Source organism: Nylanderia fulva, unplaced genomic scaffold, assembly GCF_048542155.1.
Source record: "Nylanderia fulva isolate GAGA-0341 unplaced genomic scaffold, ASM4854215v1 Scaffold71, whole genome shotgun sequence".
NCBI classification, from domain to species: Eukaryota; Metazoa; Arthropoda; class Insecta; order Hymenoptera; family Formicidae; genus Nylanderia; species Nylanderia fulva.
In genome coordinates, this window is record NW_028190819.1 from 480,771 (window position 1) to 496,784 (window position 16,014).

Below are 16,014 nucleotides of genomic sequence, written 5' to 3' on the forward strand. Positions count from 1 at the left end.
TTTTTTTACATATCCTGAAGGGAGAGAAGATTCATAGAAGGTCACGACTTTGTTCCTGTTTAAAGAGCGCATGTGCGCATCGCGTTTAGCAGATAGTTCGCACTGCTCTTTAGCGAGTCGTCTTTCGATCCTGTTCCTTCTCCGATTATTTTCTCGTATTTCGTGTATATTTCTTCGATTATTATACTCGAAAATTTATATTCAACTTTTGCAAATTTTTCTTTAAGTGTATAAGAAAAAGTTTAAATAAATAAATATAATATAAAGTATATAAAAAGATAAATTAAATATGTTTAAATAAATATATATACAAATTAAACGAGTGACGTGTATGTGTCTATGCTAAAGAGTCAGTTTTTGAAATTATTATTTTATCGAAGTACAAAGTAACAATTTTAATTATGACAAAATTCTTGGCGACAATTAAAGCAATAATTACGCGCCTGGTGTTTGCCTCGCATGGCTTCATCGCTATTTGGCAAGTAACAACTTTCAAGAAGAATCCATATTTTTGGTACCTGAGCTCTCCGATCGTCTTGCTGATTTTCGAAGGCGTTTTCACGCTGACTATAAAAGAAAGTCAAGAATGGAAGTGGTGAGTCGATCATTATCGATGCGAACTTATTTTTGAGAAATATTTCATTGTACGAAAAAGATATAACATTAAATAAAATTTATTTGACTTTACGAAACAAAGGCAAAAAGAAAGAATAAATAATGTTATTGTTTATTTATTTTTAAATAAACAATAACTATTAATTTCAATTTATTTTCAATTATTAAATTATTTAATTTTACAATGTTAATATAATTTAAATTACATATAAACTATAAATGTATATATATATATATATATATATTCATTTATTTTATTTTTACATATTTTATTCCTATATGTAGTGATTGTTATAAATAAAATTTTATGTAATAACAAATTAAAATCAAGTAGATAAAATAAATAACTGATATGTAATATATACTTAACATATTTATAATTATTTTTGTTTTATAAATTATAAAGAATTATTCAAATAAAATTAATGACTCTAATGCTATAATTTTAATGTTAATAATTTAATTCTGTAATATTTAAAATTTAAAGTATATGAAAAGTATAATTAAAAGTAATTACTTTAATATAAAGATGAAGTGATATAATAAAATAGAAAAGTATAATTAAAAGTAATTACTTTAATATAAAGATAAAGTGATATAATAAAGATATTCTCTGATTTTTGTTTAATCAATTAATTATTTAATATAATTATTTATTATAATTTAATAATTATTTATTATTATATAAAAGATATAAGAATTTTTATTCTCTTTTAATTTATCTTTATTTATAATTATTCTCTTTTAATTTATCTTTTTTAATCTTCGATTTAGCTTTATGTATTAAGGATTATTTTATGCATATATAGGAAGTATAAATAGATCAAACATTGCATTAAATACAGGAGTGTCATTGCGAAATTAGTGTAAAGGGATGCTTTCGGAAAGGGTGTGTATATTGTGAGAACGTTTTGATTTGACAGACGGAAATTGGAACATTAGTAACATGAGCGCGCTGAAGAGAATCCACTTTATTAAAGATGTGTGTGTTGTATGCAAACCGGAATGTCAAAAATTGACATCTTCGAAAGCAAACCGCAATAAACCCGATTGCGTTTATGCTGATTCATCAATTTTGTTAGTTAAAGATGTAGATTTTTGCATCGCTGAGCATATCTGTGTCTTCTTGAAAAAATTCTTCGATATAAAAAATAGTATTATAACGTGACAATAAAATAAAAATATTATTTTTATATATGAAAAAATATAGGTTTGTCTGGAATCTTTATAAAATAAATAATATTAAAATATAAGACGTATAAAAATAATTAAAAAAATATGAGATAAAAGATGATATTTTTTGGGATAAATTTTTTTTTTTATAACACAAATTATAATATTATATATTAATTTAATGATATAACTGTTATTTTTATATTGGTTTTAATTTTGATGTATATGTATAAAATAAATAATATAAATTAACAATTAAAATAAATTAAAATGAATGGATGTATAAAATAGATATATGCATATGTGTCTATGTGTGCATAACTCGATAAGTTTTTATTTTTTATTATTATATTTTCAGGTTTTGTCCATCTGTATTTTTATATCTCAGTAGTGTGGTACCTGCAATTTGGTTATTGGAATTGGACAAAGTGGATAGAAGATTAAAACCCCGTGAAATGGATATCAACATTTCCGAGAATTTGGATTTGTCCAATTTAGCAGCCAGTGATTTAAAGCATCTGGAAAAAGCTTTGGGCGTACGTGTGATTTTTATCGCTCTTTTTTATAAAACTAGATGAGAAACCATACTTTTTTTTATTAGAGAATGGTTGATCATCTACTTTTTATTTATTATAAATAATTATAATATTTATAATATTTATAATAAAAAAATAAATAAAAATTAACTGATGGGGGAAAATGTAAGTGTTTGGCTAATAATAATGCCTTTCTAAAAAAAGCATGCAAATTATTATATATTAATATTATTATATTAATATTCTAATAAATGATTGCATTAAATTATAATAAATTATATAAATTAATTATAATAATTTATTATATTAATTATTATATTAATATTATATTAATATAGCATCAAGCAACTGTCATCGTGAAGGTTAACAGTTTGACAGTTCTTAAATAAATAATAATAAAAATAACATCAATAAGCAGCGCAAAACGTTTATATACTCCACACATCTATCACCTTGCGCGGCTCGCGCGGGACTGACTCTCATGCGAGGTATCGCGACTATCGCGAGCGCGGAACCGATGGTCACATGATTAGTGGTCACGTGATCTTGGCTTCGCACTCACAGTACCTCGCATAAAAATCAGTTTCGCGCGAACCGCGCTGCGTGACGGATGTGTGGGGTGTAGAGTCTCGCGCTCAAATATTGAATTTTTATGCGTTGCATAATTAATATATTTTTTATGCATTGATTGCAATAATAATTTTTATTATATATTTTATGTTTTAATTTTAATTCTCGAATGTCTGATAATTTTAATTTGCCGAATTTTAATTATGTATATATAATTTTAATTTCTGAATTTTTGTTATGTATCAGACAACACAAGCGTACGCTTCGCGCGCATTATTGATATTATTTTTATTTTTCGTTTTACAACCGTCAAACTGTTAATCTTCACGATTTTTAGAAAGGAATAAATACACAATAATAATTAATTTGCAGCGACAGTCCAAGATTTATTAAAACACAAAGTTTACGTTTTTTTATTCTTCAGGTCGATATTAAATTACCGGATATTCAGATTTCCACGGAAACGTGGGTCACTTTGATCGAGCAGTTTTTAATGTTAGTTCTAATAATCGGTCGGTGGATGCTACCGAAGGGTGATTTAACCCGCGATCAGCTGAGCCAGCTTCTGTTGGTCTACATCGGGACCGCAGCTGATATCATCGAGTTCTTCGATTCCTTCAAGGAAGACAGGATAGCGCGGGAACCTGTACTTGTATATTTGACTCTAAGCATCTGGGCATGGTCCCTGATGCAATTTACAGTCGTGTTGACCGCTACTAAATCAAGAAAGTCCCGACTGTCCAGCAGCGTCGCCAGGAAGAAGACCCGGTCGGAAACTAGCTGTTGCAGTATCGATGTGTGGGGAATCGCTCTGAACATGATTCTTCAGGTATTTACATTTATATTCATATTTATATGTTAATATTATATAATATTTTGATTAATTTTCTTTGTTAATTTTCTCTTAATAAATAAATTAATATTATTATTATTTATATATATACTATGTCAATATTTTTAGTTAATAAAAGTAGTATTTATAAAATTTATAAAAGAACATTACTTTATACACTGGCTATCTTGATTAATTTTTTTTGTTAATATAAGTAAATAATCGTAAATAAATTTTTTTTATTAGAACATTTTGTATACAATTTATTAATAATATGAGAAGGAGATGTTTTATACTTAAAATTATCCATTTTTTAAAAATAAATATAATTCTGATAAAAAGATAAAAAAGGGGTCTCATAATTTTAAGATCATTTTTATTTAACAAATATTTTATTCTTTATCTTGCAGGACGGACCGTTTCTGGCGTTTCGCTTGATCCTGATAATTCATTATCAGATTGTCAGTTACATGAACATATTTTTTACATGCAAAAACACACTTGTTATACTGCTGCAGTTGTATCGGCTTTACGTGGTGCAAAGCGAAAATAAAAGCAAACGGAACAAGAAATATAACAAAATCGAAGTGTCGAATATCAGCATTATTTCTCGAGGCGATATGTATAAAGACGTAAGAGTGAGACATTCGCGAGATGACAATAGGCACAAAAGGCGACGAGATAAGGACGTAGAGGCAAATTACAGTGAAACTGAAAACTCGACGGAGGATATCGATAAATTTGATTTATCCCCGAAAAATGTTGTTTGCTCCAAACGGTTAGCATACTTTCAAATTATTTCTATATAATTAAATTATTAAATTCAAAGATTAAATAAATGATAGATTATATAAGATTCAATATATAGCTTAAACATTTTTTTAACAAACTGTTTTGTATAAATTTTATATAAGAAAAAATAGTAAATTAAAAGAGAAATAAAAATTTGCAAAAGATGAAATTGTACATTTTGCCTTAAGAATTATTGTCCGAATATTATTTTATATTTATTATAGTTTTTAATATATCTTTTATATTTAATATAGAATATATATTTTATATTTATTATGTGATTGTAGGAAAAGTCGTCAAGATACTGGATATTCCACGTCAAGTTCTCGTAATTCTAGCAAACGGTGTAAATCGGAAAAGCGCGAAGGGAAGAAAAGATTGTCGCGTAAAGAAGAGACGAGACACAATAATTCTTCTGACGAGGAGAGACGTAAGAGAAGAGAGGACAAGAAATCTTCCGAAAGAAGCGAGAGAAAGTCAAAGAATAAGATTGATGATGCTTCCGGTAAAAGCTCCAATCGGAAGTTTGACAGCGAAAATGAGTCCTCCAGCGAGCTGACCGAAAGTAAGACTATCAGTAAAGATAGCGAATCGGAGTTTGACAGAAACAGGTAAAAAACATATTAATATAGATTACCAATAAAAGCAATATTTTAATTTCTATATATTATTAAATTTTTACGAAATTAAAAAATATAAATTTGTAAAGAATTATTAAAAAGAAAAAGATATATTTTACAGTAGTGAGAGAAAGGGAGAGCTTTTAATGAATTTTTAACTTTATATTTCTATTATAACCATTTTTTTAATATACGTTATATATTTTTAATGTTAGATTACTTTTTCAGAAACTAAGTATTTGTTTCATTTTTTCGAAAGAGTAATTTTCAATTTTCAAAAATTTGAAGTTAATTTTTGATAACATATTTTATATATATAAATACATGTTTTTAATACACATATATATACATATAGAATATTAATCAATTCATTTTTCTTTCAAAATTGTTTTAATATTAAATCTTTTATTTGTATATTTTATTTGCACTTGATAATCATCGCAAACTTTTTTTAAAACAAAAAACTTAGAAATATATTTTTAAAATATTTAGAATTTTGTATTCTCTTCGTTACAAAGTATGACATTATTTTTAATATCTTTATGTAAATAATTTGTTTTTTAACATTTGCAGTGCTCGTAAATATACACATCGAAAACGAAGGCAGGATAGAGATTGACAACGGAATTTGAGTATTATAATATTGTTTATTTATTCTGCGATTTTTATCATTTATATTCTCTTCATTTACGCTGGAATTAATGACGGTATAATACTAATTACGAAAACGAGACAGTTTTATCCTGAGAGATTTAACATTTAAATAATATTAAAAATATTTATAAAAATAAAGAAATTTATATAGCTGCTTAGTATTTTCTGAGTAATAGAACATGAATCTTTACTTGTATTTATTAATGAATATCTTGAATAACAAATATATAGAGAAGATTTTTTTAAATTTTTCTTTCAATTATCTGATTGTATAAAAAAATATATTATCAGATTGTGCCTTGGCAAAAAAAAAATATTCGCAATTATTATTATTATTATTAATTGCAAATTTTACATATAATTATAATGCACAAGTCTTATTATTTTTTATTTCCAGATTAGTTCTTTTTTGGGAGAAAGTATTGGAGAGATGGCGTCAGCAGGGGAATGGGAGGAAAAAAAAGAGAAACGTAGAAGAGGGGAGAAGGTGGAGAGAGGGAGAAGGAGAGAGAGATAGAGATGAGAGATAGAGATAGAGATAGACAAGAGAGACATAGAGAAGGAAGGATAAAAATACATAGATAAATATAAATAAAAATATAGTTTTATATTATAATTTATTGTTGTATGATTTATATATATTTTTTATTATTAATTAATTTTATTTATACTCTATATTTATTTATTTATATCCTTTTATATATGTCAAATATTTACAAGTGTTGAACTGTCCAGCACAATTTTAAATCTTGGTGGCATATCTACAGACATTTATCCTAAAAATTTAATTTGAGTGTAACTTTATATAGTACTAAGATATACTCTTATAATTAAGGAGTTTACACACAGCAAAAACAGAGAATTGCAAAAATCTTAAGAGTTCAACATAATGTTATTCAATAAAACGTTTTAAGAGAGAATAATGACATACTTGTTACAACTAAAATATAAATATATATTATATAATTATTAATATATATATTATCCATATTTTATATATGTATATCAATATATATTTCATGTATATTGTTTTATAGATGAAAAATAAAATAAATGGAATAAAATCGCAACTTATTAGTGCGTAAACTGCTCTACGAAATTATCTTGTAGATAAAAAAAATTCTTTATAATAAGTAAACATAACTTTAAATTCAACATAACGCGCATATAGTAAAAGATTATTTTATCTTCAACGTTTTACACGACGGAGTTATTCCAACTCTCCAGCCACTGAATGCTCTGCTTGCTATCAAGAGTGTCAATATAATTTGACAGGTCATCTTGATGAATCCCAGTGGCAGCACAATACAAAATTGCAGTGTTTTCTAGTAATTCTTGCAATGGTTCCGTAGTCGACATATCGATTTCGTCTTCGAACGAGGTCCCTTTCTGCTCCAGTTTTGCTTCAGTCACAACAATTTTGCGCTCCTTGCAAGATTTAACAGCGGACTTCTCTCTTATGTATTTGTTTAAGCTCATTTGCCGATCAACGAGAGGGACTTGGTTACTCTCCGATGCAGAGTTGGATAATAACTAGTTAATTAGTCAAAAGTTAAAAAAATTAAAAAATTAATAATACTTTTAACTTAAATTTTAAGTTAAATTTTTTTTATCTCTAAATACCATTACTGTTTTTTTACAAGTTATAAATGTATTATTTTTAAATTAAAGTATTATTAATTTTTTATGTTTATTTGTCATCAATTGTAATTACCAAAAAATATATTTCTATATAAAAATCAAAATTTCTTTATTGTTATAAATTTTAAAAGAATTAGCAAATAAAATTCTAATTGAATATATATATATATATATATATATATATATATATATAATGTTTTTAAAAATGAACTTTTGGTTTAACTTCAGTTAATTTAATTTTAACTGAACATTAACTGTGTGAGTTAATTTTTTGTTCCTGCAACTAAATTAATTTTATAAGCAACTAACTTGGTTTAAAAAAATCAACTTACCCAACCCTGGTCCGATGACATCGAACAGCTGTTTTGGCTATTTTGAACACTCCTAGGCAGTTCACTGTTTCTGATCTTTTCCCCTAAAATCAAATTGTATCTCTTCCACTTTTCCTGCGTGAGATCGAGGTCCGAATTTTCATCCGGAATCACGAAATTTGGATTTTCCTCCGCTGTTATTGCACCTTTCTGCCAGATGTTTTTCGGCAAAGCTTTGTTGGCACTCGAATCGTAAATCCGATTATGTATCGCGGACTTCCTCAACGTGCCACTGTTGTATTCCGACAGAATTCTGGCGATCTCCGAAGCCTCGTTCGTACTGTTCTTCATCATCAGAACTTCATCAGCCGATTCTCTAACAATCCTCATTTTATCAAAGCTTCTGCCTTTATGGCTCTCTTTCACGACCTGGACAGCCTTCTCGTTCTCCAACTGGTCATCCAGAAAGGTCTTCTTCGTCGTATTCGCGGAATATCTTTTCAAGGTGTACAGATACAGATTATTCCTCGTCGACGATTCCTCGTGCTCCAAAACCGGTTTGCCGGCAAAAACCAGGTTCTTATAGATCGACGACACCTCACTTGGTGTCTTGACGTCTTCCAACTTCGCTGGATCGAAGCTGTCCTTCGCTGAGGAGTCTTCGCAGCTGGCTTTCCCCGAATTCCTCAGCAGGATCAAGGAGCTGCTCGAGGCGTCTCGCAGGATACGTTTCAAATTCATCCCGATTGTCTCTCGGCTCTGTGGAATCATTTTCGAGCTGTTCTGTGCTTCCGGTGTAAACGTTGCCGAAGACGATGGACAAGTCGCGACGGGTCTTCGACGGTTCGGAATATTTTTATTCCGAGCTACAGCGATGGCTTCGATCAATTTTGCCGTTTCGGAGGAACTCGCGGTTTGGTTAGGCTTGAAATTTGCCATCCTTGCCGGTGCTTCCGCAAATGCGGGACCTGTCAACTTCAGCTGCTCCTCTACCGCTTGCTTATAATATAAGCTGGGGCCATCACTTGCGAGCAATAACCGAGCACGCAGTGAAGACTTCCGTGCATGCACGTCTCGAAAGAGGTGTCTTTCCCGGAGAAGTAAGCGTTCCACGTAACTTTGGGGTTTGACGAACCTCTGCCTTTCACCCTCGTCCTTCCCTTCGGCTTCTTCTCGGCGGAAGAGGCCCGTCGATCGCGATGCGGATCGACCGCGACCACTTCGATTTCCGGCTCGTCGATTATCTCGCAGAGGGAAAATCCGTCGAGGCTGGTGAAATATCTTCCTAGGTACTCCACTGCCAGACCAGCCTGGAAAATTAAATTAATGAGATTTTTTTAATTTTTTTAAAATTAATTTGTATTATATTGAACATTTTTTTTTTATTGAAAGAAAAAATTATTGATGAAAATATTTATAAATTATATATTTTTTTCTATTAAGAATTTTTCTATTAAAGCGTATTATAAATTATATTAAAGAGAAACAGAGTATATTTAATTTTAATTGTATCTAAAGATTTTAAAATTTACAGCTGTTAAGATTATATAACAATTACTTTTATTTTCTTTCTTTGAGAAATTTTAGTAAATTTTCTTTACCTTTTATTACTAATAAAGAGTAAGAATATTTAAAATAAATTATTTGTTTGATTATATAATGGAGTATTTTACCTATTAAAAAAGATTTTTCTATTTTTATCCATTAATTATTGTTAATAATAGAGACTTTTATAATTAAATTATCTATCATATAATGGTAATTTACTATAAAATAAATATTACGATTTAAGATTTTTCGAATTTAAAAATGTATAGAATTCTGGAAAATATCAATCTTTTAAAGATTCAAGACTAATTATTTCAATGAGAATCATAACATTTCATCTAGATGACAAGCCTTTTAAGATTATAATTTGATACAAACAATAATTGAAGGAATATTAAAAATTACAAAATTAATTTAGTTAAGTTAAAAGTTTGCATGAACAAAAAATTAACTCTCAGTTAAAGTTAAAGTTAAAAATAAATTAACTAAAGTTGAATAAAAAGTTAATTTTTAAAAACATTATATTAAATTAGAATTTATTTGTTAATTCTTTCAAAATTTATAATTACAAATAACAAAGAAATTTTGATTTTTATATAGAAATATATCTTTTGTAATTACAATTGATGACAAATAAATATAAAAATTAATAATACTTAAATTTAAAACTAATACGTTTATAACTTATAAAAAAACAATAATGGTATTCAGAGGTAAAAAAATTGAACTTGAGGAAAAAAATTAATAAGTTTAAGGTGAAAAATATATAGTTGAAGTTAAAAATTAATACATTTTAAATTAATTAAGCTAAATTAAAAGTTAAAAACTTTTAACTAATCAACTAGTTGTTACCCTACCCTGATAATAATATTATATATTGCTAGAAAAGATCTTTCTTACTTGGGGATGAAAAGCTGGTCTTTCGTGCATTCCATGCGCAGGCCATTCTTTCCATTCGGTCTCATCTTTTTTGGTAGGTGCCTGATAAGTAGCACCCACAGTATACATTTTTCGCGTGACGGATCTGGTTTTCATGTATGGCATCGTGACTGATTTAATATATTTAGCGGATTCATAATTTGCGCAAATTTCTCTCCTACTGTTGACTAATAATCGCTGTTTTGATGGAGGAAATTTCTTGTTCTTCTTGGATACTCGCATGGGATTTCGTCTCACTTCTACAATATCACGACTAAAAATGCATAGAGATATATTCTAATTCATTTAATATTAAGTTTTTGAAATATTTTTGACAAGTAGTATAAATTAGATTTTTTATATATAATTACTCTATAATGTAAATAATGTAAAAAAATATTAAAAATTTAAAAAATTAAATAAATACTTAAAAAAAAAGATGTTGAATATATTAAAGTTTATTATATAGATAATAAATAAATCAATCTCAAAAAGGTGTTAAAATTAATTAATAAAAGTATTAAATAAAAAATTTAATAAAAACAATTTTGAGAATTTAAAACGCGTACGATAAAATGATTTAAAATCTAATTAATTAAAATATTGAAATATTATTTATTAAATTTTCATGAAAATTAATAGAAAATTAATTATATATTCTATATAATATTATGCTTTTTTCCATATATATAACGCATATATAATTATTTTCTTTATTAAATTTAATTTTAAATAGAATTTTTAAAAAATCAAGTATTATATTTATTAAAAATAGAAAAAATTCTATGAATAAAAAATTTGTTATAATTAATCAATAATTATATTTTAATCAATTACAGTTTTGAAAATGTACCCAGGTAGCAAGCTGACAACATTAAACGTCAAAATGACATTTTGACATCGAATGACGTCATTTTGATATCAGCTTGCTACCTGGGTAATTTTATGTGTAAATTTATTTGTTACTTTAAATATGATTTTACATCGACTTATTATAAAAATCTTTCAATATTAAATATTTTTTAATATCTTTTAATATTAATATTTTTTAATATCTTTTCATGTTTTTTAATATCTTTTAATATGAATATTTTTTAATATTAAATATTTAATATGCTCACGTTTTTTTCCTGGCCCGGATAAATCTTTTTGCTTTAGCAGCTATGCAACCGGAAGTCGAGCTGCTTCCACTGCTGTTTGTTTCCATCAATTCCCTGCAATCGCTATCCTCCCTGCTTGTCCTTGTTTCCTGTCTTATCACGACCGTATCAGGCGGTAATTTTCGTAGAATTTCCATATTTTCATAATGCGACCCGTCGTGCTGCAAATTAAATTCACTCTCTGCCATTCCTCCAAATTGTTGTCGCAGCATCATTTTGGAATCGCTGTCACTCAGCTCGATCAGCTGACGACCAGCTGGTTCTTGCTTCAATAAAGTCACCTCCGTCTTTCTGTCAGATATTTTCTTCCCGATATGATTAATCGACGCTAAACTCGAGATCAAGTTAAGTTACGATACGGAATGTATGTTGCATTTTCGATATTTTCATTTTGATTCTTCCCCACAGATGAACCAATGTTCTTCGAGATTTCCTCTTTTCCTTGGGAGAAGCACTGTTCGTGCGAATTTTTCGGCGATACGTCCATTAACCTAAATTATTATAAGGTTAATTATTATATAAGATTTATTATTTTATAAGATTAAAATTATATATAAGATTAATAATTCATGATAGAGTTTGCTTTTCTGCAACATTCATTCTGATATAATTTATAATTAGATTTATTTAAAAAAATTCTTTATCTTGTGTGTATTTATATAGATAATTAAAAATATAGAAAGTAAAATGTAAAATGCTATTAATTACATTTTAATATATTTTTTGCATTTAGAGCAAGAAAATTCTTCGTAAGCAATAAATAAATTAATAAAATAATGCAATTAAACTTTAGATATATTTTTGAGAAATATTATAAATTATACAATTACATTTTTTTATATATAATTGTTTTATGATGTAAAGTATGTAAAAAATTATTAAAAATATCAAAAAATAATACTCAACGAAAGAGAAGAAGAAACATTGAAATTTTATATACAATTTTTATATACAAATATAATATAATGATTAAATAAATCAGTCTCAAAAAGGTGTTAAAATATACCTTGTTAACTTTTATTCACTTTTCTTCTCGATTTCCTTGATAGGATCTCAATAAGCTTAGTAAAATTTCTGCTTCACCGAATATACATCTTTCGTTACAACAAAACGAGAAATTCGTGTACTTGGAAAGCAACCGACACCGGCTAATTCTTGTAAGTATTTCGAAATGTACACTCAAGATTGAGTGTAAAATTATCCAGATTAAGCGAGAGATGATCCATATAAATCGGGAATAATTAAGGGAAAACACGGAGCAAAACGAAACGGAGCACAGTTTAGTCCACGTCAGCTATCACGGTAGTGTCGCCTTTCAGATGTCTCGTCTCGTCCAAGGCCTGTTTGACAGATCGACAATTGAAGGTTCTCCCCGTGAAAGGAGAGCGTCATATTTATCGGGAAACGTGAATATGTTTTATTATTTTAATTTAAAAATCTGGAAATTAGGGTAAATGTACAGTTTCGTGAACTAGATAAAATCCTGAGCAAAGATATGCATTTTTTTATATTAAACTTTTATGTCTTAAAGATATAAATTTATACATAATAAAGTAAAATATCTAGATTTTAGCAAAAAAAAATACCTCGCATATAAAATTTAATTGTATTATTAATATCATATTTTTTTACTTTAAATTGAAAAGAAGTTTATTATCAATGTCCTAAAATTGTCCTCAAAATGTATAAGAATTTTTGTTAGAATTTTTTTAGAGCTCTAGTTAGATTTATTAGAATGTAAATAATTTATTTTAATTTAAAAATCTTGATACTTTTTTTTAGGTAAATATATAGATTCGTAAACTTGACAAATTCTAAAAATATATATGCATTTTTTAAATTAAACTAAATATTTTAAAGATACAATTTTATACAATAAAATGAAATATATAGATTTTAGCGAAAAAATACACCTCCAATAAAAATACTACCATATATGAAATTTAGTCGTATTATTATTATCATATTATTTTACTATTTGAAGTTAATAAAGGAGGGGAAGAGGCAAAAGGGCCGAAGAAAAAGGGAGAGGAAGGGGGGGGGGCAGGAGACGAGGAAAGGGAGAGACAGGAGGACGGAGAGAAAAAAAGGGGGCGAGAGAAAAAAGAAGGAGGAAAAGAAAGGGCGGAGGAAAGGAAGGGGGAGATGCGATCCAACGGAGAAGGAGGGGGAGGAATAAGAGCGAGGGAAGGAGGAAAGGAAAGGCGAGGGCGGAGGCCCGAGGGAGTGGGCAAAGGAGGAAAGAGGTAGAGTAGGGCAAAAGAGAAGGGGGAAAGAAAAAGCGTCCAGGAAAATGCGGGGCGGCCAGGGGGGGAACAGCCGGGAGAAAAGAAGAGAAAGAAAGGAATAAAAGAAAAAGAAAAAAAAAAAAAGAAAAACAAAGAGAGAACCAAGAGAGACAGAGAGGACAAAAAGGAAAACATTAAAGAGATAGAATAACACCCTTACCACCCAACGTACCATACTTCCATACCCCTACCTTGATTTCACTTTAACACTAGCCCACATCCCCCTAAGATGGATACGTAAAATAAACAAATATAATTCTAAATAAGGGCACGTCTTAATGATGATATTCATATACCTTCTTCCACGAGACACATTTCATTATTTTCGGCAAGAATTATGTAATTTATTATTTGTTGTTTTGCAGAAGTATAATTACGATATAAAATTAATGGCATTATATTATTTAATTGTGTAAAATTGATATTAAGATTTTCTCCTTCTTCGAAATATGTAGTACATAATAAATCTTTTGATCGATACCATCCAATTATCACACTACCGTTACAATTATTTTGATGTTTATCACTATGTTTTACGATCATTCCGATCGCAAATTTTACGTTCTCGTGACTTATATTTAATTTCTTGGTTTTTATAAAGCAAAGGTGGAACTGGAAAGTGCAAGATTAGACTAAATAATTATTCTTGTCAATTGATTCCTCAATAGATTTTTATAGCACGTTAAATTACAGTACATAACATTAAAATAATAAATAATAATAATATATAATTTGTAGTAATTGTACGTGCGTTATCATAGAGAAACCACAGAGATATTATTATTATTATTATATGTATATCAAATATGCAACATATACACATATATACAGGGTGTCCGGTAAGTGTTGCCTCAACCGTCGTGTGCAGGTAGAGTAAGTTAAACCGAATAGGAAAGTCCTCTACCGTTTTGCGATTTTCGCAATAATTATTGAGTTATTAAATAAAAAAGATCGGCCAATCCACGCGAATAGATGCGCGCGACGAGAAGAGACGTCTTACTGTAACACGTCATAGTGTATAAAAAACGTCTTTTTTCACTATACCATTTTTTCCCGGTTTGACAGAACAATTTGGAAATATTATTAGGAACATGAATATTAAATTATCCTTTTTTAGTTTTAATAAATTAAATAAATATATACGAGTACATAAAGGTACTATTTCTAAAATGAATAATACCAACGTTGTTTACAAAATTAATTGTTCAAACTGTGACGCTTCTTACGTGGGCCAGACTAGTAGAAGACTGACCACAAGAATTTCTGAACATAAAAAACACATTAGTTAGAAATAGTAATGCTAAATCAGTAATAACGGACCACCGCATTAATTTTAACCATGAATTTGATTGGGAGAACATTAATATTTTAGATAAAAAAATATATTACGGAAAAAGATCAGTATCATAAATGATATACATAAAAAGACAAAATAATAGTCTCAATCTACAGACTGATACTGAAAATCTATCTGATATTTATATCGAAGCTATAGAGAGACTACCTAAACTCTAAGATTAAATAACAAATACAAAATGATTATGATTGTTTGTCACTTTTCGTTTCCAACTGAGCTTCAGTTTTCTCTAAGCCGTTCTACTGACATGAGGATTACACTAGCGTCACTTTTGTTACTGTTACAACTAAAATATTGTCACATCATAAATATATGTAAGTTTTTATTAGCATTTTTTTTTTTTTTTTTATACAATGTGTTTGATTATTGTTTTATAACGCATTTGATTTTGGATCTTATAATTAGTGAGATGTATTGAGGAAATTATTTTATTTTATAAAATGCGATTTATATTTTAACACCTGCCAACCTCGTAGTCAGAAAACTAGAGAGAATCGCTTCCCACAGTAACGTAAATGTGATGGCTCAGTGAGAGTCATATTAATGTTAATCTTACGACGTTTTATTTCGTTTACTGATGTAACCGCGTTTAAATATGTTTATTAGACGTTTATACGTTAAAAACATTTAGATTTTGTTGATTTTAATTTTGCTTTTTGTACTGCGCTGAAGAAGATCCGAAAAATTGGATCAAAAATTGGTTCGCTTTCTCATTTGTTTTAACTTTCGAGTTTATAATTTTAGATTAATTTTATTGTTTATATCAGCTACATATTGGTTAAATGTAATAAATTAGTTTTTTTATAACCGTAATATTACTTCTGCTCTTATTAGCCTTTCATATGTGTAATACTTTATTTGAATTAAAGAGCATTTAATTAGTATACGAGTATTGTAAATGTTTACTCTTTTCTATGATAGAATATATTATATGTAATCCAAAAAATGCATCAGGAATATTTACTCTTCTGTTTTTTATAATAACGATAGCATTACATT

The 16,014-nt window shown here is 28.1% G+C and overlaps 2 protein-coding genes across 2 annotated transcripts; one reads left to right on the forward strand and one right to left on the reverse strand.

Moving 5' to 3' along the window:
• The first annotated feature begins 63 nt into the window (after window positions 1–63).
• Window positions 64–5,941, forward strand: LOC114937624 (transmembrane protein 26). The gene is made up of 6 exons (XM_029311163.2): window positions 64–595; window positions 2,147–2,324; window positions 3,319–3,723; window positions 4,137–4,504; window positions 4,806–5,129; window positions 5,712–5,941. The coding sequence occupies exons 1-6, from the start codon at window positions 402–404 to the stop codon at window positions 5,755–5,757; spliced, it is 1,515 nt and encodes a 504-aa protein (XP_029166996.2). The 5' UTR covers window positions 64–401; the 3' UTR covers window positions 5,758–5,941.
• A 951-nt stretch (window positions 5,942–6,892) lies between these two features.
• LOC114937650 (uncharacterized) lies at window positions 6,893–13,841 on the reverse strand. The gene is given in 6 exon segments (XM_085488776.1): window positions 6,893–7,325; window positions 7,766–8,749; window positions 8,752–9,054; window positions 10,193–10,484; window positions 11,332–11,703; window positions 13,831–13,841. Coding segments are annotated over 6 exon segments (2,298 nt in total). The 3' UTR covers window positions 6,893–6,989.
• Between the last annotated feature and the right edge of the window lie 2,173 nt (window positions 13,842–16,014).